The 25,399-nt window shown below is 40.2% G+C and overlaps 2 protein-coding genes across 2 annotated transcripts in view; both read right to left on the bottom strand.

Annotated features, from left to right (window-relative positions):
- LOC114636949 (zinc finger protein 728-like) overlaps positions 1–10,416 on the bottom strand; it is a 12,808-nt gene extending 2,392 nt beyond the window's left edge. The window contains exons 1-4 of the mRNA XM_028785042.1: positions 10,358–10,416; positions 4,392–4,518; positions 3,828–3,923; positions 32–2,454 (exon numbers count right to left, since the gene is read on the bottom strand). Of these exons, the coding sequence (XP_028640875.1) occupies positions 32–2,454; positions 3,828–3,923; positions 4,392–4,518; positions 10,358–10,363 (2,652 nt within the window). The 5' untranslated portion in view covers positions 10,364–10,416. The remainder of the gene's footprint in view (positions 1–31; positions 2,455–3,827; positions 3,924–4,391; positions 4,519–10,357) is intronic.
- A 4,999-nt stretch (positions 10,417–15,415) lies between these two features.
- LOC114636951 (zinc finger protein 724-like) overlaps positions 15,416–25,399 on the bottom strand; it is an 11,599-nt gene continuing 1,615 nt past the window's right edge. The window contains exons 2-4 of the mRNA XM_028785044.1: positions 19,834–19,960; positions 18,987–19,082; positions 15,416–17,381 (exon numbers count right to left, since the gene is read on the bottom strand). Coding sequence (XP_028640877.1) covers positions 16,105–17,381; positions 18,987–19,082; positions 19,834–19,960 — 1,500 coding nt within the window. The 3' untranslated portion in view covers positions 15,416–16,104. The remainder of the gene's footprint in view (positions 17,382–18,986; positions 19,083–19,833; positions 19,961–25,399) is intronic.

A 25,399-nucleotide genomic window follows, 5' to 3' on the forward strand; every position in this document is an offset into this window, starting at 1 on the left:
ACTTGTAGGGTTTCTCTCCTGTATGAATTATCTTGTGTTTAGAAAGTAATGATGGATAATAGAAGGCCTTGCCACACACTTCACACTTGTATGGATTCTCTCCTGTGTGAATTCTCTTGTGTTTAGAAAGTGATGATGCAAAACAGAATACATTTCCACATACTTCACACTTGTATGGTTTCTCTCCTGTATGAATTTTCTTATGGTTGGAAAGTTTTGAAGGATAATGGAAGGCCTTCCCACATACTTCACACTTGTGGGGCTTCTCTCCTGTATGAATCATTTTGTGTTTAGAAAGTAATGACGGATAATGGAAGGATTTGCCACATAAGTCACAATTGTAGGGTTTCTCTCCAGTGTGACTTATCTTGTGTTTAGAAAGTAAGGATGGAAAATGAAAGGTCTTGCCACATTCTTCACACTTGTAGGGTTTCTTTCCTGTATGATTTCTCTTGTGTTTAGATAGTGATGATGAGAAGCGGAAGGCCTTCCCACATACTTTACACTTATATGGCTTTTCTCCTGTGTGAATTATTCTGTGCTTAGATAGTGATGATGAAACATGGAAGCTTTTGCCACATACTTCACACTGGTAAGGCTTTTCTCCTGTATGAATTCTCTTGTGTTTAGTAAGTAGTGATGGATAATAGAAGGCCTTCCCACAATCTTCACACTTGTAGGGTTTTTCTCCAGTATGCATTCCCTTGTGTATTAATAGTAATGATGGAAAGCGGAAGGCCTTTCCACATACATCACACTTGTATGGTTTCTCTCGTGTGTGGATTTTCTTATGTTTAGAAAGTCTTGAAGGATAAACAAAGGCCTTGCTACATACATGACTGTTATAGTGATTCTCTCCTTTATGAATTCTCTTGTGTTTAGAAAGTAATAAAGGAATGCAGAAGGCCTTGCCACATACTTCACACTTGTAGGGTTTCTCTCCTGTATGAATTATCTTGTGTTTAGAAAGTTTTGATGGAACATGGAATGCCTGACCACATACTTCACACTTGTAGGGTTTTTCTTCTGTATGAATTATCTTGTGTTTAGAAAGTAAGGATGGATAATGAAAGGCCTTGCCACATACTTCACATTTGTAGGGTTTCTCTCCAGTATGAATTCTCTTGTGTTTAGAAAGTGATGACAGAGAGCGGAAGGCCTTCCCACAGTCTTGACACTTGTATGGTTTCTCTCCTGTGTGAATTCTCTTGTGTTTAGATAGTGATGATGGAAAGCAGAAGGCCTTTCCACATTCCTCACACTTGTATGGTTTCTCTCCTGTATGAATTTTCTTATGATTGGAAAGTCTTGATGGGTAATAGAAGGCCTTCCCACATACTTCACACTTATATAGTTTTTCTCCTGTATGAATTGTTCTGTGTTTAGAAAGTAGTGATGAAACATGGAAGGCCTTGCCACATACTTCACACTTGTAGGGCTTCTCTCCTGTACAAACTTTCTTATGTTTAGAAAGTCTTGAAGGGTAAACAAAGGCCTTGCCACATACTTCACCGTTATAGTAATTATCTCCTGTATGAATTCTCTTGTGTTTAGAACATGATGACAGAGAACGGAATGCCTTTCCACATACTTCACACTTGTACGGTTTCTCTCCTGTATGCATTTTTGCATGGGTAGAAAGTCTTGAGGGATAATCGAAGGCCTTGCCACATACTTCACATGTGTAGGGATTCTCTTCTGAATGAATTATCTTGTGCTTAGAAAGTAGTGATAAAATTCGGAAGGCCTTTCCACACACTTCACACTTGAATGGTTTCTCTACTGAATGAATTTTCTTATGGTTGGAAAGTCTTGATGGATAATGGAAGGCCTTGCCACATACTTCACACTTGTAGGGTTTCTCCCCTCTATGAATTATTTTGTGTTTAGAAAGAAATGATGAAATGTGGAAGGCTTTGCCACATACTTCACACTTGTAGGGTTTCTCTCCTGTGTGAATTCGTTTGTGTTTAGAGAGTATTGATGGATAATGGAAGGCCTTGCTACATACTTCACACTTGTAGGGTTTTTCTCCTGTATGAACTCTCTTGTGTACCAAAAGTAATGATGGAAAGTGGAAGGCCTTTCCACATACATCACACTTGTATGGTTTCTCTTCTGAATGAATTTTCTTGTGTCTGGAAAGTCTTGATGGATGTTGGAAGGCCTTGCCACATACTTCACACTTGTAGGGATTCTCTCCTGAATGAATTGTCTTGTGTTCAGAGAGTAATAATGGAATGCAGAAGGTCTTGCCACAAACTTCACATTTGTAAAGTTTTTCTCCTGTATTAATTCTTTTCTCTTCAGAAAGTAATGATGGACTATGGAAGTACTCAGTGCATTCTTCACACTTGTAGGGCTTCACTCCTAAATCAATTATCTGGTGATTTTGAAACACTTTCGTCCAGTCAAAGACTTTGCCACATTCTGTGCATGTACAGCATTCTCCCCCTGGGAAGGATGGATTGAGAAATTAATGAAAGTAGAACAAAATTCTGTACATTTACAATGCTTCTGTTTAAAAACCAACACTTTCTCATACTTGCATTTGTCTTTATAAATGAGAAGCTACATTCAACTTTTTATACCTGTATTAAATGAAGCCTAAGTTAAAATACAGAAGCGAAAATCATGCAACCTTCTACTAAAAGAAGAGCAGGACAACAGAGAACAAGGAAATAAGGATATTAATCAAAGGAGTATTAATTAAAATGTAAGCAAAACATAATATCAACTAAGAAAACCCATTTTGTAAATGCAAATCAGCCCCAACACAAATACCGAAATTTTATGACTAGATAAAAAAAAAGTATAAAACAGTCTACCTTTGAACACTGCAGAACAAACAATATTTCTATATTGTATACATTATATGTATATAATATATTAAATATATATGATATAGTTATAATTATATTAGTATAGAGTTTAGTTTTTCAAATTATGAATAATAAATTTCAGTGGCTCAAGAAAGAAGTTTATGTGTATCTTCAGGCATGATGTGTTTGTACAGAATGTAAAGCTTATCTTGGTATTGTTCAAACACTGATTGGTGTGTTTCTTATCTACTTGCTGAGCACACATGGTACTGTCATGCTCACTCTAAGAATTTCCCTTGTCAAGTCTGTGTTTCCATGTTATCTAACTTGTTCCCATGTTATTATCTAACTTGTCAATAAAATTGATCAGCCAATAGATCAACTGTAGAGAGGAAAGAGTTGGACATCTGCCAGCACAAGGAAGAAGAGACAGAGAGAGGGTGGGGGGCTTGGAGGGGTAAAGGAAAGGACTCACTACAAGGAAGGGGTCTAGAGAGACATCATACAAAGACCCCTGAAGCCCAGAGAGCCAGACGAACACAAAAATGCAAGAATCCTGATTATTTTGTCTGGGAGGTAGCCAGATTAACTTAGAAGATTAGAATTGATTATTAACTGCCCAGTAATTGTCTTGTGAATCTTATCAAACAAATGTTATAGTTTCTGTCTCTTTCATTTTGGAGCTAGCCAGGGATAGAGACAAATCTTCACTTTTAAAAATCCATGTACAACTATCCTATATATAAAAAAGAAACATTCAAGTTAAAGATTACTTAGAAATGGCAGAGCTTTGGCTGTCATGGAGAACACAAGTTAATCTCATGATAGAAGAAAACACAGCTTATCAGACATAATGCATCCTTAATGTTAGATAATGTCTTTTCACGGAAAAAGACAGAAAATTAGATCTTTAAAGATGATTTAAACCGGAATATTGTGTCTCGATGGATTGAAGTTAGGTCTTAGAGTTTCCCACTCTGTTCTGACACCCTCGTCCTGACACACCTGGGTGCACAGTGGCAGCCACTTCTCTCTTCACATCTGAAGGCTCTTGTATTTGCTCCAGAAATGTGACCAGGTGTGGCTTAGAGGAAGCAAGACCTGTTTGTGGGAAAAGGAAACAGCAGTGTTAGAGAATTCTCCTGGGAACTAAAATGTCCTTTCCAGGACTGTGAGCATAAGGACTGAGAGGTACAATAAGGGAGTAGTGAAGACTCGTTTTTCACATGCTTTCTGATGGGCACATCGGAATCCTTAGGAGAAACTTAGTACGTGTGGGTCCTGAGCTTCATATCCCTTCTTTACAAGGACGAGTATAAAACTGAAGTGTGTGACAGTCTCTGTAAGGTGTGGCACTTACTGTCTAATACAAATGAGACATGTAAGAGGGGTGGAGAGAGGAGGAACTAACACAAGAAATAGTTCTGAGGTGCATAAATAATTTTAAACTTCTTTAGAAGTAGTCCTGTAAACAGATATTGTTGGAAGCACAAGTTCTCATGAGGTACTGTACAAAGGGAACAACTTTCATGCTCACAATTGATAATTCATTATGGAAGGCATTCTCACCCAGGAACTCAAGGTTGCTGTAATTCTCCAACATCACATCCCTGTACAGTTTCCACTGAGCAGGACTCAGGCATTCCCGCTCCTCTGCAGAGAAATCAATGACCACGTCCTTGAATGACAGCATTTCCTGAAAAAGAAAAAAAGAGGAAATACCACACACTGTTGGGGGTTGATCTGGTGCTTCTATGTGTTCAAATGCTAAATCTATATCCACAAGATCTAGCTCCACAAGACCAGGAAATTCTAAATTACACCTTCATTTATTGTGTAACCCTTGCTCTCAAATTTAAAACTATTCATTAAATAAAACTGGCAACAGCCAATTATCAGGAAAAATAGAGGGTGATAGAGCTTCAGTGACCGGGGTGAGGGTCAAAGGTAAGGACTATGACGACAAGGGGAAATAAGGAGAAGGGGAAGACAGGAGGACATGAGGTCTCTCTTAGACATGATGGATCAGTAGCACATGCCCAAGTGAGATCCCCAACCCCCAGGAAACACTGATGGAGCTGAAATAATTCAGGAAAGACTCAATCAGCAAGGAGTTATGGAGAACAGCAGAGGAAGTACCCAGTTTAGGTTTAGAAAAATAGATTAGGCATAATTCCCCAGGAATTGTGCAAAAGCCAAATAAATAAATCATAGTGTGAGTCTCATTCATTTGGAAGCTAAACTGGGATAGAAATAACCACAATTAACTTATATATTATGCTAATTATAATTATCAATAATAACATAGATACAAAGATGTTGTGGATAGCCCTGGTCTTATATTTTGATGCTAATTCCACTTTTCCAGGATGGGCTGCAGAGGAGGAGTGAATCAGTATACAGGTGGCTTCTTGTGAACCTTCTACCCACCTTAATTTGTAAAATGAAGGTTAGAGCCAGTGATTGGGCAGTAGAAGAGGTAGGCGGAGCTAGGAGTTGGGAGAAGGAAAGAATGAGGGAGAAGAAGGGAAGAGAGGAGAAAAGATGTCTGTGCATGTCCCTGTGCCTGTAACAGTCTAAGGGAGTTATTCTTATCAAGGTTAGGTAATTGGGTTAACAATTCTAACTGTGTGGGTATCTTGAGTACTGAGTATTTGCTGATATATAAATCTACTTGGTTAATCTTAAACGTTAAGAGTCTTATTTCTACCAGGTACTGGGAATTGTTATATCTGCTGCATGGAGATGGCAGATATTCCCCGGGTTTTGGGAACTAGACGCCACAGAGCTGACCAGCAGAGGCAGCAGACACTCCAACATCTCGTGGGTCCCAGGCCGGGGCCTCCGTTAGTGGCCTCTGTTAGTGCAGGAAGTTAGAGAGGGAACATGGCAGCCAGGCCCAGAGAAAGCGGGACATGTCCACCTTTCTAATACCTACCGCTACACAAAGAGGCATCAAGCACTTTTTCATATAAATCTAAAGCTGGTCCTGAGAGGAGAATTGGAACTACTTCTGATATAGGTAAGTAATATCCCTAAAATACTCCTCATCTGGTGTTGTTTTAAGAAAAGTGGATGACAGAAGGTCCTAGAAACTCCTATGACATAATACTTCTAAAAACAATAAACTGGAGAACAAGGGTAACTCCAGTACAGTGTGCTGGGGCTGGAGAATGGCTCAGTAGTTAAGAGCACTGGCTGCTCTTCCACAGGACATGGGGTTGATTCCTAGAGGCCTCATGGCCACTCACAACTGTGTATAACTCCAGTCAGAGAGGATCAGACAATCTCTTAGACATGAACGGTAACAAAATACAAACACACATATGCCTTAGTTACAGCTTCTGTTCCTGCCATGAAACTCCATGACAAAAATTTACCTTTGAGAGGAAAGGGTTTATTGGGCTTACACTTCCACAGCACAGTTCATCAATGAAGCAAGTCAGTACAGGGTCTCAAACAGGACAAAAACCTGTTCTGTCTGAATAATGGAGGGGTTCTGCTTACAGGCTTGCCATACATGGCTTGCTCAGCCAGCTTCTCTATAGAACCCATAGCCACCAGGCCAGATGTAGCACCTCATGTAACAGGTCATGCTATGTACCATCAGTCATTAGGAAAATGTTATACAGGCTGACACACAGCCTGATCTTAGGAAATTATTTCCTAAATTGATATTTCCTATACTCACATAAGTAAAGTTTGTTTCTGTTGCAGGTAATATTTTAAAAACGGTGGCACCCAATCCAGCTTGTTCTTAATCAATCGCCATGTTCCCGACTAGGCTAGGCCTGAGGTCGTGAGCAGTGGTGTGTTCTAGGTGCTGCCATGCCACTCACGAGACGCCAGCATGAGAGATGGCTCTGCCAATCTTCCACGCTGTCTCCACAAGGCTGGGCTGAGCCCAGACCATCCCACCATCCACGTGGTACCCGGTAGAAATGAGACTCTAATGTCTAAAGATTATCCAATAGCTTTATATATTTGGTAATGCTCAACTAACAAGATGCCCACATAATCAGAAGTATTTACCAATTAACTAACCTAGATATAAGTTGTTACCCAGGACTGCTCTCTATGCATGTATGGCCATCGATGGCTCCTACATCTCTGTTCCCCCCAGCTCCTCCTCTTCCTTCTCCTCTTCCTCTCGTTACTCCTCCTCTTCCTCTCCTTACTCCTCCCACCTTAGCTCCTCCCAACTTGTGGGGAAAATATGCCGCTACATGTTTCAACTGCACAATAATCTAGCCAGCACAAATAAAAAATAAATAGTAAAATTCTGAAAAAAAATATACGTTAGTGTTCCCTGCTTGTATTATAATATAGCACACATTGCCTATATGTCTCACAGTAGAGAGCCATGGTGATGGAGAAGATACTTCTCAACCCAATATGCACAATCACAATGACAAACACAATGAAGAAGCAGAAAAGATGAACACCTGTGGGCTGAGGTTAGCATTCTGAACATGTACAGAGAGAGGCAAACGACAAAGGCAAATGACCAAGGCTCTGAGTTTGAGTAGCCAATGGGTAGAACAATACATGAAGAATTTCTTTACAAGTGGAATAAATTATACTAACAAAATGATAGTTTGAAAATTTAGCAATAAGTTGAGTCACTGTGGGGATCTATACAGACCCAAGGCTGTCTCAGAGGCCCCCATGAAAGGACAGTGGGAACTTCAGTTCTCTGTCTTTATCAGACAGTCGACTTGGCCAGGGAAATGTGACAGAGGATAGATACAGTGCCATGAACGAGTCATTGTTGCTGTTATAGAGGGATCTAACTCTTCTCCTGGGCCTGAGGATATCTGTCCTAAGGCAGCTGCTTCTGAGATACCCTGAGCTCTCATTGTCAACACTGTGTGATTCATATCTCTGCAGGGGCTCCTAGCGCAGCACCCACTTCCTCATTTCCAAGCCCCTCATCTGTGTCTCTAAAAGGTGCAAGCCAGGTTTCTCCCCTCACACAACCCCCATCCCATACTTCCAGGCGAGTCGGTGCCCCGCTCTGTGTGTATTGATAAACAGTCTCATCTGTTATTCTCAGCCTGTTTCCTTCCTTTCTTCTTTTTGATCTGTGCTCACAAATCTAACATCCTCCATATTTTCAGAAATGACCATATTGCATTCTGTAACACCACCGAATAATATCACAAATTAAGCTGTGAATTGAGGAGTGTAACACAGAGACTGTGTACCGCAATTCCCTAATTCTTTTACTTTTGTGATATCATTAAAAATCCATTCAAACTGAAGACATTCATTTCTAACCATATTAAGATGACCTCAAAATCACAGAAAAGGAGAATATAAAGAAAAGCAACGTGTGTGTTAAAAGAATATAGAGCTGTTTTATAACTGAGAAGAATAAAGGAAGCTGTTATTAAGTCGGACACATAAAGCTAATAAAACAACAATTAATTCTGCAGCCTGTAGGCTGACTGGTAGTCATGCCTGCATTTTTTCCTAAAAACTCATATGGCCAAATCTCATAGCAAAAATAAACAATATAAAAAATCGTGCTGGCATTTCTCCTCAGTATCCTACAAGATGTCATAAGATAGAAAGATTTCCCATGCGCATGGGTAAATAGGATTCACAGTGAAAATGGCCATCTTGTCAAAAATAATCTACAGATTCAAAGCACTTCCCATCAAAATTTACACATAATTCTTTACAGACCGTGAAAGAACAATTCTCAATTTCATATTTTAAAAGAGACCCATGTTGTTGTACCATCTCTATGTTGTACAAGGCAGCATACAATTTTGACTTCATATACAGCTATATTTTTCCTAAAGATTAGCAACATTAACTATGAAACGTCTATTTATTCTAGAAATGGTCAGAAACTCATTGAAAATTAGAGTAGACAGGACAAGGTGGTCTGAAGCCCATGCTCCCTGAGAGTAGACTTGAATGCCATAAGCCAGGCTCCTGCTTTCTAACCCTTGGTTTGACTGAAGAGTGACAATACAAGCAAGATCACCTGAGATAGGAGGAGGGACTGTGGAGGAGACATCCTCAGAAAACAAACACACAGAAAAACAGGTCTGACTGTGAATGCAAAACTCTTGGAAGGAGTCTGTGTGTGCAGAGACTGATGGCCCATGTGGAAGTTCATTGAGGAGCAGAGCCTGGAACTTTGCAGGTTCAAGGGGCAGCTGACTTACCTTTGCTGGTTTTCCCTGCAGGACAGTCAGTCCTTGCCTCACTCTGTAGTGAACCACACAGCTTGTGACAATAGATAAAAACCTCTCAGAACCCACTGACTTGGCAGAAAATGAGATTCTATCAGTCCAAAAGCTAAAATCTCATCAGATGGTACCTTAGGCGAATAGAATATCTCCCATGTCTCATAGTACTTGCCTCTATCAGACACACACCAATGTATTTTAAGCTTTCCTTGACTAATGACTTTATTTGTTCTGTAATAACATGAAACAGATTCCATGTTGGAGCACAGAACTTGGATTAAACTAAATCTGCGTTCTCAGATGGCTCTGGACTAAACTATTCCCTTAACCTTTCAAGATGAGAACTGTGCATTTTGCATGGACAGGAGCCTACTATGTGTAAATCATGAGACCCCAAGTGTGCCACAGCTTTCCAAATTTATCTTACAGCCTTTCCAACACAGTACAAAAACTTGGGGAATACTTTCTAGAACTATTCAAGAAGCACCAGTGAACCAGAAAGTCACATTGAGAGAGCATTTAGGAGAGTTTAGACAGTGATGATAGTGTGAACAGACAGAAGTAAATGATGTGGTAAGAGAACAACGTACAGAGCCCGGCACATTAGCAAAGCCATTTCTCCCTTCCCTTTCAGACATTCCAGCCCCTCCCGGAGAGCTTTCTCTCATCGCATCTATCCTATAAGAAAAGCCGTCCAAATTTTGGGGGAAAAATCCACATACTCAGATAGGATTATTGGGGTATTACTGTCTAGTGATTTTAATCTGAAGTGTAACATCTTAATTATTTGGATTATGCAACTACAGGTTCATACCAATTCCAAGATTATTCTGTGGCTACATAGCCATGTATTGTGATGACTCAGGTCACAGCGGTGCCCATTAGAAATTCCTACTCAACCCGAGGCATCCATAAATCTAACAAGTCATTCCAAAGGACAAGGGACACACAACAGTCGCCCTCACAAGACTCTGTCCTTGGACACTAGGAACTTCAGGAAGTTCAGTAAGTCCCAAGACGCTGACTACAGTCACGTGAGCACGGGTCAGCTAAACATAGCAGGTTCTCAGCAAAGTTGAGTGAGCTCCCTTCAGCATCTCGCCACAGGACGTCAGCAGACCCAGCCTGCCCTTGCAATCCTGTTGTTTCAAACATTCTCCACGGTCAACCCTGCTCCCAGAGGAGTGGCCCACCCTAGGTCAGCACAGCATCTCCAGGTCAGCAGCTTCCCCTGTCTCCCAACCAGTCCGGGTAAGCGCCCTCTGCGCCCGACCCGCCACCCTGCACAGTCCCTCAGATCTGCAGGACGGCGCTGCTCCCCGCACCAACCTCCATGTCAGAGATCCAAGCTCCGCTGAGCAAGACACTCGCTTAACTTTGGGGAGAAGCAAGGTTTAAGAACGAATCCGGAAGTTTGATACCAACAGCCCCTTCTGGTGACGTCATAATTGTTGGGACTACATTTCCCACAAGTCAGTGCAAAGGACTTCCAGGAACACACCAGTACTGTGAGCAAGTGAAATGGAAAAGAAAGTCTTCCGTACATGGGCAGCCACAGGGCATTCGGCTCCTTTGAAGTGCAGTGGTCTCAGCACGCGATGCTAGCCTGTGAGTCGAGCCTTTCACAGCGATGTTTATCACATTTGCTAGTAATTTCTGCTAAAACGTGATTTTAAAGCTCAAATCTACTTATAAAATCACACTAACACATGGGAAATCATGCTTTCATGGTCTGCTTTACTTAAAAATAAGGAAGCAGGAAGCTAATGCAGGACTGAGAATTTCGTTAAGATGCTTAATGAAACCATGCTTGGTGATCCCACCTGACATGCAACATCTCAGGTGCTTAAGAGAGGGGGATTGGAAATCAAAGCTATCCACCACCAGGTAGGTGTTCTCTGAGCACAGGCTTTCCTCCTCCTCATCTCCCAAGAGGAGGCGCAGAGCTCCTGGGATCACACCTGGTGCGTGTACTGACTCTTGGTACAATGTGCACTATAGGATTTCCCTCGATCCCTTTGATGTTCCTTAGCGAATTTCCTCTCTCCTCTGAGCATGTTATCATTCATGTTTGAGACTGTTTAAACATTTGGTATCTGTCTTGAACGCTCCTCAGCAGAACCCTGAGGTGATTCGTCCTTGAATACAAAGGTATCAAACGAATGTCCCTAGGACCGTCAAATGAGCTCACTGTCGTAAAGAAGCTACACTGGAACCGTGGAGTCCCGAGAATGCCCCATCTCTTCTTAGGAAGGTTTATTCCTGGGCAGTCCATGCTTGAGACAAAGGTACAAACCCCATCCATCACAAGGAAGACTTCATGCTTCCATGATGCATACTGATTCCCAGGGAAGCTGTTTCAGAGCAGAGACTGTGAAGTTTCTATTCAATTCTTCTATTCCATACAGTTCGTTAACCCCGCGATACAGAACAGTTTCCTCCACTTAAAGAAACCAGAGTCAACAAGCAGTAGAGCAACCTGGACTTTTGATTGGCAAATCTGTTTGAATGAGGTCATGACTGATCTGTTTCCCTGAATGCTGCAGTGAAGGGCGTTGCCAGAAACCACAAGGACTTAACATTTCTGAGCATAGCTATGCTTCCAGCTTCCAGTGTGTGTTTGTGTGTGTGTGTGTGTGTGTGTGTGTCTGTGTATACATGTATGTTTGTGTCTGTTACATGGATACCTACCTGAGAGGGCACTGACTCATTTGAGAGGCGCTGTTCCCTGAACAATCAGCATTCACTCTCAACTGTTTTTCAGTCTTCATTTCCTCCTAGTGAGATTGGTTAATTCAAAAGGAGGAGGAGGAACTTCATGTGGTGGAGGCACAAACTGAACATGCAGACTCTAGAGGAAGCTTCATTCAGCATGACATTAGAGGCCTAAGTACACTTAGGGAAAGTTTACCATAGCCCCTATTCTCAGGCCTTATATGTTTGTTTACACCATGTTGGCAGTTTCAACTTAATCACGCATACTATCATTTTATAATACCTTGATCATTTAAGTTTCTCCCATACGAACATTCTACATTAGATGTGATGTTTGCCCAAATTCGTTTAAAATCTATGCTTACAGTAAGCTAAAGAGATTGTTCAGTAGTTGAGAGTAATTAATATTCTTACAGAGAATGAATTTGTTTTCTAATAATATTATTCTTGCCGAGGTGGCTATGACATGTGAGGTTTCCACATATACATGGACAAAAAAAAGTTTGCCAAAAGAAGGAGCATGTGTAATGTCCATTTACCAGAGACCAGTAGGCACGAGTCCTCTGGGATTTACTCTCACAGGCAGAGAATGATGGGTTTCTGGGCAAATGGCTTTTGCCTGACAGCCTGTTTTGTTATTCTAGATTGATAGCATAAAGGACAAGAGTTTTGATGATGAATTTTATAACTAGCTTCTGCTTGCTCTAAGGAGAGCAAAGATAAGATTGTGTAGCAAGATCAGCTCGCCGATTGCTGTCTTCCAAGGACCCAGATTAAAGTGTGCCCGGAGATGATGTACAAAGCATAGGGAAGTTCTACTTTGTAATAAAAGTTGTAACTTAAATGAAAGTGAAGATATGGCAGTTTTGTTTAGCGCCAGAGTAGCGGTTTCAATAGCTGGGAACAGTTTCACTACATATTGTGAATCAGAGTAGAGATTAAAAGAACAGTATTGTAACTTAGTAAAGGCAAAAATCACAGCAATTAGTGCAGAAGTTTCAGAGGTTTCTTGAGTAAAAGTTTCACTATTAATGATAGCTACAGCCTTGTCTTTTGCAGATTCATCAGGAAAAACTAAAGCTACACTGGGCAAGGGCTCAATCAAATACTGTAAGGGAAAAATAATCCGTAGGGTTTTCAAAAATTGTAACAAAGGACGACTGGGCAAATGGTGTAAACTCTGGCCTGTAAAGTCAATTAGCACAACCTGCCAATCTTCTGAAAAGTAAAAGAACTTCAGTCAGTTGTTTATTATTGTAAGACATCTATACCCATTATTTCCTTACTCTACTTTCACCCTTTGGAAACCACAGGAGTCACCAGAGTAATGTAGGAAGTATCAATTGTTCTATGAGTGACAGGGAGATGGATCCACTCTAAGGTACCATCTTGCCATAACCCCCCGTAGGTGTATGAATAGTAGCCAGCACTATAAAGTCCCATGGATTCTCAAGTTTTATCTTCTGTAATCATTTATTAATAGCCTGTTTTTTATTTATTAATGCATTTTTGCTTCTTCAGTTAAGGGACAAGAAGACTCTAAGGATATCAAATAAAGGCTTAAGCTCCTCAGTGGTTAATTCAAGAAAAGGATGAATCCAATTAACTTCCCCTAAAGTTCTTTGAAAGATCACACATGTGTGATCTGCCAGAAACCCAAAGCTGTGTAACAAAAACTCACCACTACATATATACAACTAGTTACTCCGGGTCAATTAGGAATAAGCACTTAAAATGAAGAATCCCACGAATACCTAAATAAAACTACCCAAGTATTAAAGAAACAAAGTACATGTAAGAAATTTCCAGTTTTGATAAGACGAAGTTGAGTGGAGAGGAAATGAGACCCATAACATTGGTTCTAAAGGACAATGGTCGTGCTACACGTGTAGCTAGAGATTAAAAGGAACAGCCAAAAATATTAAGATAAGTAGGAAATGGAGTTTCTTCCTAAGCTTGGTGTTTTCTTTGGAATGACACCACAGTCGTCTTCACAACGTATGCAGAGCTTACACCATTTTTTAACTACATGCTTTTCAAATAATCAAGAATCTTACTCTGAGTTTTTCTACTTGCTATGAAAGATTATTTGGTTGCTGCTGTTTCTAACAACAATAACATATATGCATCTTTCCAACTGTTCATTACATAGTATCTTATAAACTTCAAATATTATGATGTATGTTACCAAATGAAAAGGAGGAATAGTTCTTAAATGAAATGAAATAAGAAATGAATGTGCGTGTGTCTTACAATGTTCACTATGGTACTAAAATTTAAAAGCAATTTTTGAAAACCATTAAATTAACACTACTAAAGCACATAAAAGGTAAAATAAAACTTATGTACTTTTATAAACAATGTATTATGTGATGCATAAATACAGAAATATTAGAATAAGCACTGAAATTGAACAGCAATCATCAAAGTTCTGTGAAGATCAGATGTGTGAGTGTTTCAGGATGAATGGTTGACCATTTATAACAAGAAGTCAACTTTTTCAAAATTACTTTCCATTTTTAATGATTTATTTATTTTATGTATATGAGTACACCATTGCTCTCTTCAGACACACCAGAAGAGGGCATCAGACCCCATTGCAGATGGTTGTGAGCTACCATGTAGTTGCTGGGAATTGAACTCAGGACCTCTGGAAGAACAGTCAAGTGCTCTTAACCACTGAGCCATCTCTCCAGCCCTCAAAATTACTTTCTACTTCAGCAGTTCTCAAATTTCTTCTGAAAACATGTTCAAAAGTCTCTCAGAGCTAAAGTGCATCACGTTATAATTGTGAATCTTGGTCAATGTGGATGACTACCAGAAATGTGTGCTCTTCAAGGCTGAAGAGGTTCTACAGCAAATTTTTGTTAGAATTTGACATAAAATACAAGAGTCAAAAAAGGGCATAACTTTATTTCTATAAAACACGTGATATAAAAGCAAGTATGATGAGTAGATAAATAATGATATAACAAAAGATAATATGCTACAAATTATGTAAAGTACATCAACATTAGGAACAGATTAATTACTCTACCCATCCCCAGTAATGTGTAATTAAAATGTTGCCTAGGTCCCTTATGTTCCGATTTGTTTCTTTGCTTTGATAAACCCCAAGACCCAAAAACTACGTGGGGAAGAAAGGGTGTATTTCATCTTACACATTACAGTCCGTCACTGAAGGAATCCAAGGCAGGTACTTAAGGTAGAAACCTGAGCAAAGAACATGGGGGAATGCTACTTGCTGGCTCATTCCTAGTGTCATTTTCAGGGACCTTTCTTACACAGCCTAGGTCCACAGCCTAGGGATGGTACCATCCACAGTGGACTGGACCTGTCTTCATCAATTGCACTCAAGAGAATGTAACAGTCTCTCACTCGCCGGCCATCTGACAGAGATGACTCTTCAGCTGAGGTTCCCTCTTCCTAGGTGTCTCAGGTGGACATCCAAAATTAGCCTTCACACCTCACTAAGGTAGTTTTTCTATCTTATTTAAGAAAGCTATGTAAAAATTAGTAATAGAAAAAACTTAGTAAAAAAAAAAGAATGCAATACTAAACACAATGCTGAGAATACATTAAGAACAGCTCATTTTTTTATTACAAAAGTCAATAAACTTCATATTCCAATATTGTATTGGAATTGTATTGGTCTTTGGGGGAAAAAAAAACAGACTCTGCAACCTCAGGACTCAGTCTTCTTGTTCTTCTGATAAAGTCACTAGTTGTTGTGATCTTTTCACTTCTCAAAATTGAGCGCATGTTACAATTTCAATTTATAACACACTGATGTCCTCACAGACTTATCTGCATGATCCCAAAGTGTGTAATGAGTTATACACTCATACAAAACATTTCCTTACCAATTATAAGCAGTATTTGTTGCTTTGCTAAATTCTATACAACTCCTGGAATTTGTCTCTTATGATAATTCCTGAATATCTCTTAAGATCTATGTGATGGGTAAAGTCTTGCAACATACTGTATACTGCTTTTTCCGGTAACAGTTTGGTTTCCTCAGTTTTATATATTTGACAGTGTTCCTTCCCGAGTCATTGTGCACGTACACAGTCTGATTATAATTCGCTCATGGTCATGAGTATTTCCCCCACCACTTGCATCCGTAGGGTTCCTCTGAAATGAAAATGTTTATGCTGCAGAAGTATAGATCGCTCAACGCAACCATCTTCTTCACATTACAAGATCTCTCCAGCACGGAGCGGAGGATGTTGAATAAGGGTTGAGCTATTATTACAGGTCTTCCCTTGTTCCTTTCGTTTCTAAGGTTCCTCTCTCATATGAACCCTTTAGTGTTGAATAACCAGTAAATGATTATAGAAGGCTTGGCGACAGTGGTTGCACTAATCTGGATTTTCTCTAGTATGAATTCTATAGTGCCGAGTAAAGCCTGAACAATTTTTAAAGGCTTTCCCACATTGCTCACATTTGTAGGGCTTCTCTCCAGTATGGAGTCTCCAATGATGTTTAAGATTGGAAGAAGAGTTAAAGGCCTTGCCACATTCTTCACATTTGTAAGGTTTCTCTCCAGTGTGAATTCTCTCATGTTGGGCAAGGCTTGAAGTATAATTAAAGGCTTTGCCACAGTCTTTACATTTGTAGGGTTTCTCTCCGGTATGAATTCTTTGGTGTTGAATTAGATTATAACAATTATTAAAGGCTTTCTCACATTCTTTGCATTTATAGGGTTTTTCCCCACTATGTATTCGCTGATGTTTCATAAACGTTGAACAAATGCCAAAAGCTTTCCCACACTCGTTACATTTATATGGTTTCTCTCCGGTGTGAATTCTCTGGTGGTAAATAAGGTTTACAGAACAGTAAAAGGCCTTGCCACATTCCTTGCATTTGTAGGGTTTCATGCCAGTATGGATTCGACGATGCTTATACAGGTATGAAGAACAGCTAAAGGCCTGCCCACAGTCATCACATTTGTAGAGTTTCTCTCCCCTGTGAATTTGTTGGTGTTGGTGAAGGCTGGAGGAACAGTTAAAAGCCTTGCCACATTCTTTGCATTTGTAGGGTTTCTCTCCAGTATGGGTTCGCTGGTGCTTAGAAAGAATGCAGCGAACGTTAAAGGCCATGCCGCATTCTTCACACTTGTAAGGTTTCTCCCCAGTGTGAATCCTCTGGTGTTTAGAAAGTGTGGAGTGAACATTAAATGTCTTTCCACATTCGTCACATTTGTAAGGTTTCTCTCCAGTGTGAATTCTCTGGTGTTTAGAGAGGGTTGTACGAACACTAAAGGCCTTGCCACATTCTTCACATTTGTAGGGTTTCTCTCCAGTATGAACTCTTCGGTGAACAATAAGCCCTGAACAATTAGTAAAAGGTTTACCACACTCTTCACATCTGTAGCGTTTCTCTCCAGTATGGATTCTTTGATGCTTACCCAGATATGAAGAGCAGTTAAAAGCTTTGCCACACACTTCACATTTGTAGGGTTTCTCCCCAGTATGAATTCTTTGGTGCTGTTTAAGGCTGGAAGAATAGTTAAAAGATTTGCCACATTCATCACATCTGTAGGGTCTCTCTCCAGTATGAATTCTTTGATGTTGAATAAGGACTGAGTTCCTATCAAAGGCTTTCCCACACTCTTTACATTTATGGGGTTTTGATCCTGTTAAAAAAGCATTGAAGTATCAATAAAAGCATACCATTACCCTTTATATTTATGCTGCTCATTCTTAATATGAATACAGCATTATGTTTTTACCAAAAATGATGTAATCATCTTAAAAATCAAATGATGAAAAAATGTTTTAGTTCATCTAGAAGCAGCATAAAGCTTTGCTAAGGGAACATGTCTGTCAGTAAATACAAAAGTTACGTAATTTCTAGGAGCGCTCACTTTGAAGATTACAACTATTAACCAATGAAGAGAAAAAATACATATGGCTTAAAATTGGGAATAATATTTTTACAATCAAATGATAACAACACTTGCATAGACCAATGGTATAGATATTTTAATGTGTTACATTGTCCATATAGAATACAATAACTTATACTGTCATCTAGAAAAATATATTGGGTAGAGCTAAGCAGGTTATCATATAATGTAAAGGAGTCTCGACTAAAAAAATGAAGCATAGAAAATAGAGATGCAAAATAAGAAAAAGAGGATAAATTTGGGAGGCAGGAATTTTTGAAAGACTATCAAAGTTCTGGTAAGCAAAACTTATCTAAATGTGTAATGTTCAGCTATGACTACACACCTATAAAAAGCACAGCATTTTAAAATACTATACTTGAATAAGTGGCAACAAATAAAAATAAACTCAACCCTCATAAGAAAATATTATAGGGCCAGCAAGATGGCTCAGAAGATAAAGCATACTGACTCCAAGCCTGAATATCTCTTCTCCATCCCAACCAATAGGCTGGAAGGAGAAAATCAACCCTTGTATTTTATCATCTGATCTCAAAATGAGCAGTGTCACGTGTACACACATGCACACATGCATGCATGCACACATGCACACACAGGCAAACTCTGATGAAACTGGTTTCGTTGATGAGCATGTGAAGGAGGTTAGAGATGCTTATCTGCAGCGTTACTGTGTTACTAAGGCTGCTAGAAACACGGAAACATTTTCTGAGTCATAAAAAATATAGAAAAGTCTGTTATCATCTAGACCTCCCAGGAAAAATACCATGGTGATGGCTCAGCAGTCAACGTGCGTGCCACACAAGCATGAAGACTGGGGTCTGTATACCCAGAACCTTTGTAAATGCCAAGTGGACAACATAGCCAGCTTGTCATTCTAGGCTTGGAAGGTGAAGACACGGACATCCCTAGAGCAAATTGGCTAGGACTAGCTCTGAGTTTGACTGAGAGCCCCTGTCTCACTGAATAAGGTAGAAGAGCATCTATAAAGGAAGATTCTCAGCATCAACTTTGGTCTTCCACAGGCACATATATACATGTGAACGTGTATACACACACACACCCACACACAGGCAGACATCCACACGCAAGTATATATACAGGCGACAACACTACGTACACAGAAACAAGAAAACAAGTTAAATACAGGACTTTGGCAGACTCTGTACACACACACACATAGCTTCTTGGAGAGAAAGGAAGGATTATCATGGCTAACATCATGCAGGAAAGGCCACTTGATAATAAGAGAGTTCCACCCAAACGTAACTTCTCAATACACAGTTCACAGATGGACGTGTCACTTGTGAGCTCTGCTCACTCATCCCTACACACCTAGATGGATGGCCGCTGATGCTTTTCTCTTCACGCTCCACGGATCTGAACTCTGCTCCAAAAATGTGACCAGGTACGGCTTAGAGAAAGCAAGACCTGTTTGGAAAAGGAATAAGATGCTTGGCTGTTTTTTTTTCCCCCCCAGGATATTAACATTCGGACCCAGTTCTGTACACAGAAGAAAAGTGAAGCAATGATAAAAGATTGTGGGAAATTTTGTGTTTAAACATTTCCATAAAGACAGGATGCTTAGGAGTAATACAACCTGCAGATTCTGAGCCTCATGACAAAGAAAAGTATTAAAGCTAACAGGTGAGACCTCGTGACACTGAGCTTCTAACATTGCCACTGCAGGTGAATACGTTGAAAACAAATCTGTTAAAAACACAAAAAGAAAAGAATTTCTTGGCTATATGAACAAGAGTTTCCTTTTAAAATGGGTATATGAAACGAATGAATAAACTGGGCAATAGTGGTGCATGCCTTTAATCCCAGCACTTAGGGAGTAGGGGAGCAGGCAGATTTCTGTGTTTGAGGCCAGCCTGGTCTACAGAACAAGTCCAGGAAAGTCAGTAGCACACAGAGATACCCTGTCTTGAAAAACCAAAGGTAGTGGGGAGAAAGAAAGAAGGAAAAAAGGGAAGGAGGGAAGGAAGGAAGGAGGGAGGGAAGGAGGGAGGGAAGGAGGGAGGGAGGGAGGAAGGAAGGAAGGAAGGAAGGGAAGAAGGAAGGAAGGAAGGGAAGGAGTTAGTCAAAAGCACAAGCTCTCATGAAATAGTCTTCAAAGGCAGGGAGGCAGTCACATGTTGACGGTGAAATGAGAGTCGACTATGGAAGTTATCCTCACCCAGGAACACAAGGTTGCTGTAATTCTCCAGCATCACGTCCCTGTACAGATTCCACTGAGCAAGGTCCAGGCATTCACATTCATCTGCAGAGAAATCAATGGCCACATCTGTGAATGACAGAAGGTCCTGAAATAAAAATAAACGAAGAGTATAAATTAAATAAATAGGACAAGTAATGATACACATACCAAAGCCAGCAAGCTTGCAGTCACCGTTTGCCCAAGGTGAAGGGAGAGCTAGAAATGCTTCTGAATTGGTATAGAATGTTAATTACATCTCTATTTAAGAAAAGAGAACGACATAAGGGCTAACAGACTTACATGAATATAGTTTTACAAATACAAAATGTAAAGTTTAGGCATTCACAAACATGCACGTTTACTGTGGTATGCTTACATTCTATGACAGGCATTACGTCCATCCCCACAGGGGAAAGACATGGTAAGAAGGCCTCTCTGCACTTAGTAGACACCACCCTGAGACTGAAGTGCAGTAAGATGCAGACCCCATGCAGCAGCTCTGGGCTGGGGCTTCTGAGTGTGCCCTCGCCCCCTGGTGGAGGGAGGACAGGAGCACTAAGGTACAGGAGTTTGAGCAGCCAAGGGGAGATAAGGGAAGAACTCAGATGAAATTTAAGTGCAAGAGTTTTACACATTTGCACATTTCAAAAACAGCATTTGGAATATACTTACACTAACTGTGAGCCTAACTTTAAATACACTAAATGTAATTCTAATACTTTGTTTCTTTCTCCCTCTCTGTCAGGTATTCATGCATCTGCTATGCTCCTAAGGCAGAGTTTGAACTCATGACCCCACTGCACTGCTCTTCGAAGGTCTAGTGTTATCAAAACATGACACTATCGTTTATTTTTTTCTCTTATTTTTAAACTTTCTACATTTCAGCTCACCTGTTTTTCTTATCTCGGTGTATAAAGTGCCACAATGATCTATGAGGTTAGATATTTTTTTATTGTTGATGATAAGCTTATAAAAATGAGAGATTTACATATTAATGATGGATTATATAACATTATATACATGATACATATATACTTTGTTAGATGATTCTATGTGTTTACTTTGCATGGTTTTTAAATAAGCTTAAGCATGTTATTGAAACAAATAGTTTTATATTTAAAATGCTCTAAAGCCTGTCTTCCAGGCTTCTGAAATGCACACTACAGGAGTGTTACAGACTCTCATGATTCTGTGCAATAGTATTCTAAGTGTCACGCTCTTACGTAACTTCATTGTGCACACGCTGGTCAAGACTGCCTGTGCCTGTCTTCCTCAGAACACTGGCCCATTGGAAACACTGGCATTATTTTCAACTTTGGTGAGATCCAATCCTTTAGAGTCTATCTATGGCTAAGATTATATTTTACTTGTCCTTCTAGGTCTGAAATAAACTATATTGTCACAGTCAATCCCCCATGTTTTGAGGCTCAAGAGGACTGTGCTGTATATAAGTGCATATATATATATATATATATGAACAAATGTGGTGCCTCTACTTTCCTTGCTTTGCAAGACCTTCTGCAGCCTCTCAAAAGATTTTCTGATGGTGACAGCATAATGCAAAGTCACGGGGGTTCCCAAAGACACTAACAAGCACAGTTATAAGCTTGAAATGCAGTCTTGGCTCCCTCCACAACACTCCACACAGCTCTAAGTGCTGTGGAGATACTCACAGAAGACAGAACCTCAATGTTGCTGGTCTGTTTTTAATCGCAGCTGATTTCTCAGTCCCAGCTAACAAACACTAATTGTCCCAGTGAAGTAATGGGTTCATGTCAGTAGTGCTGGTCTTTTGTTAATGACAGCTCATTCTTCAGCCCCAGCTGTAGAGAAACCAGAAGAAGGTAGGTGGGGGCAAACTGAGAATTGTGGGAGTCTTTTGAAACCTCAACTTACCTCTAATGACATACCTCCAACGAAGCCACACCTCTTAATCCCTCCCAAACAGTTCACCAATGGAGACCAAGTATTCAAGTATATGAACCTATGGTGCCATATTCATTCAAGCCACCACAGAAGTTTTCCTCTGTTTTATGCATATGAGCTCAAAGTATACTCTGGTATATGCACTCTTTCCTGGGACAATTCCTGCAGCTTAGCTGGGACTATGAAATCAGCTGTGATGGAGACCAGCATCATTAAGGTGCTATCTTACAAGAGTATTTCTTCAGGCTCGGCACACGGAAACTGTGGTGGGAAAGACTAAGACTACATTTCAAACTAGCAGCTGGACTTCATAACGGATGAGCCTCCCACATGGTACTGATTTTGAAGACATGCAGGCGATGAAAAGCAGCTGGGGCTTAGCACTGTGAAAGGCCAGGAGAGGCCATTGGTGGAAAGTGCAGCCTCAGTTGCAGTGGAGACTCCATGAATGACAAGAGTCATGGAAACCAAATACAAGCAAATGTCATAAGATCACACATCATGATCAGGCTGCTTCTGTGCTGGAAATTTGGGGTTGTTTCACTCAGATATTTGACAGAGGCAAAACACACACACACACACACACACACACACACACACACACACACACCATACACTGGAGAAAAGATAACACCTTCAATAAATGATGTTTGGAAAACAGGATGACCACATGCAGAAGAATGAAACTAGACCCGTATCTATTACCCTGCACCAAGTTAGATCCAAGTGGATCAAAACCCTCAATTTGAAATCCAAAACACTAAACTGATAGGAGAAAATATAAGTAGTACCCGACAAGATATAGGTGCAGGAAAGGACTTTTTAAACAGGACTCTATTTGCCCAGAAATTAAGGCCAACAACGGACAGCTGGGATTTCACAGAACTAAAAACTTAGGTACAGCTAAGTATGCGTAGCATATCCAGAGTTAACTTTGACTGACTTCTCGCTTATGATTAATCATGAATGAGTCTGCCAACTTCTGTCTTTGTTTTCAGTTAAGAAGTGCATTATTAGATCCTGCCAATTTCCTGTGCTTATGCATACGTCCTTAAGAGAATGTCCAAGCCTGAACAAAATGGCCTTGGTCAAACTTAGATACTATGTATCATAATCTCTGTCATGTAAGCATTTGTGGTCACTGTTTAACTTCCTAGGATTAGTCATGGTTTCTGTTGCTTGCCTTTAAAAGACACTGAGAAAATACACTCGCAGCTGGCATGGCATTGACCAGCAGCCCTCCCGTACCTGTCTCTTGTATCTTCTTTCTGTCTTTTCTAAAAATCATCCTCACTCCCCTATTCATAGTTCCTGAGTTGACTAACCAGCAGCCTCCAGTAGCTTAGGAAACAACCAACTGAGCTAAGAAGAACCCCACAGAATGGGAGAGAACCTCTGGTATCTATACATCTGACTGGGGATTTATGCCCAAAATATACAAAGAACTCAAAATACAAAGATTCAAATGACACAATTAAAAAGTGAGCTAGGAATTGATACAGAATTCTCAACAGAAGAAATGAAAATGGCAACAACAACAACAACAACAACAACAACAAAAAAGTATCTCAAAAAGTGTTCACCATCCTTAGCTATTAGGGAAATCAAATTCAGACAACATGGAGATTCCATCTCACCATAGCTACAAAGGCTAAGATCAGAAAATGCTGGCAAGGACTGGAGAAAAAGGAACCCTTATCCACTGTTGCTAAGATTGCAAACGTACAGCAATGCTGGAAATCAGTATGGAGAATAAACAAACAGCTAAACGTTAGTGTACTGTATGAGTTGGCTACACCACTCCTTGGCATGTGCCCAAAGGATTGTACATCCTACTCCACAAAAACTAGCTCAAACATGTTGGTTGATTCTCTAGTCAAGATGGCTACGAAATAGAAACAGTTTAAATTTAAATTTCCTTTATCTGACAAGTGAATAATGAAAATGTCACACACACACACACACACACACACACACACACACACACACACACACACTCACGCACCATGGAGTACTACTAAGCTGTAAGTAAAAAATGAATCATGTACTTTGCAAGTGAATTTGTGGACCCAGGAAAGACAACATTCTATGTTGACACAGAATGACAAACGCCACAAGTCCTCTCTCATCAGTGGTTCCTAGCTCCAAATTTACAGATGTGAGTTATACAGCATGAAGTAACCATGGAAACCAGGACTGGATAAAGGGAGCACTGGGGGAGGAGCATGAGGGAGGAGTAGCAGGGCACAGGTGCTCTAAAGTGGAAAAGGGAGAAGCTGCAGGGGGCTTCAACTGGGAAGAGGGAGGGAGGTAAGTACAGATGGAGAGGGGGTGAATAAGGAAAATATCACCAAACCTCATGAAATCATATTAATTTATACTTACCAAAACTTATACACTGTACATTGTATGTATACATAGACAAAACCCACAAGAACTCTCAACCCCAGAGCTAACTCTGTAGGCCTCGTGATGTTTAATTTTTTAAGTTATTTTTAATTTTGTGTATAAGTTGTTGCTTGTATGTTGGTGTCCAACCTGGTGCTCCTGGAGGCCAGAAGTTACTGGTTCCCTGGCACTACAGTTATAGACAAGTATGACCCACCATGTGTGTGGTAGGGACTGAACAGTGTTCCTTTGCTAGAGAAACGAGTGTTTCTATTTTAAAAATAAATTCTTTTTGACAATCTCACGTAGCACACGTAGCCTTGAATTTGGCGTTTTCTTTTAAATAGGTCTGTTTGATAAATATATGAAATATAAATGTGTATGTATGTATATATATTAAATGTATATATGTGTGACCTGTGATATAAGCATATTGCTGTATCACTTCTACCTTCTAAGAAACGAGATTTAAGGTTCAAGAAAATGTACTTTTCACATCTTAAACAGTGTTAAATTACATATTCATAGTTTCCTGAACATTAGTGGCATTAACTACAAAGTGTCCGGATTATTTTAATTATAGTTAGATAATACATAGAAAATATTTGTATTTACGATAAGGCTGTTTAAAGCCCATGCTTCTTAGGAGAAGATCTTAACGCTGTCAGTCAGTCTCCAGCACACAAATCAATTTGACTGAAGTGTGGCAAAAATGCACTAAGGACTGGGTCAGCAGCCAGCTGTATACAAAGAACAGGGTCAGCAGCCAGCTGTATACAAAGGACACGGTGAGCAGCCAGCTGTATACAAAGGACAGGGTGAGCAACCAACTGTATACAAAGGACATGGTGAGCAGCTAGCTGTATACAAAGGACAGGGTGAGCAGCCAGCTGTATACAAAGGACAGGGTCAGCAGCCAGCTGTATACAAATGGCAGGGTGAGCAGCCAACTGTATACAAAGGACATGGTGAGCAGCCAGCTGTATACAAATGGCAGGGTGAGCAGCCAGCTGTATACAAAGGACAGGGTGAGCAGCCAGCTGTATACAAAGGACAGGGTGAGAAGCCAGCTGTATACAAAGGACATGGTGAGCAGCCAGCTGTATACAAATGGCAGGGTGAGCAGCCAGCTGTATACAAAGGACAGGGTTAGCAGCCAGGTGTATACAAAGGACATGGTGAGCAGCCAGCTGTATACAAAGGACAGGGTTAGCAGCTGGCTGTATACAAA

Source organism: Grammomys surdaster, unplaced genomic scaffold (genome assembly GCF_004785775.1).
Source record: "Grammomys surdaster isolate TR1022 unplaced genomic scaffold, NIH_TR_1.0 125089, whole genome shotgun sequence".
Taxonomy (NCBI): Eukaryota; Metazoa; Chordata; class Mammalia; order Rodentia; family Muridae; genus Grammomys; species Grammomys surdaster.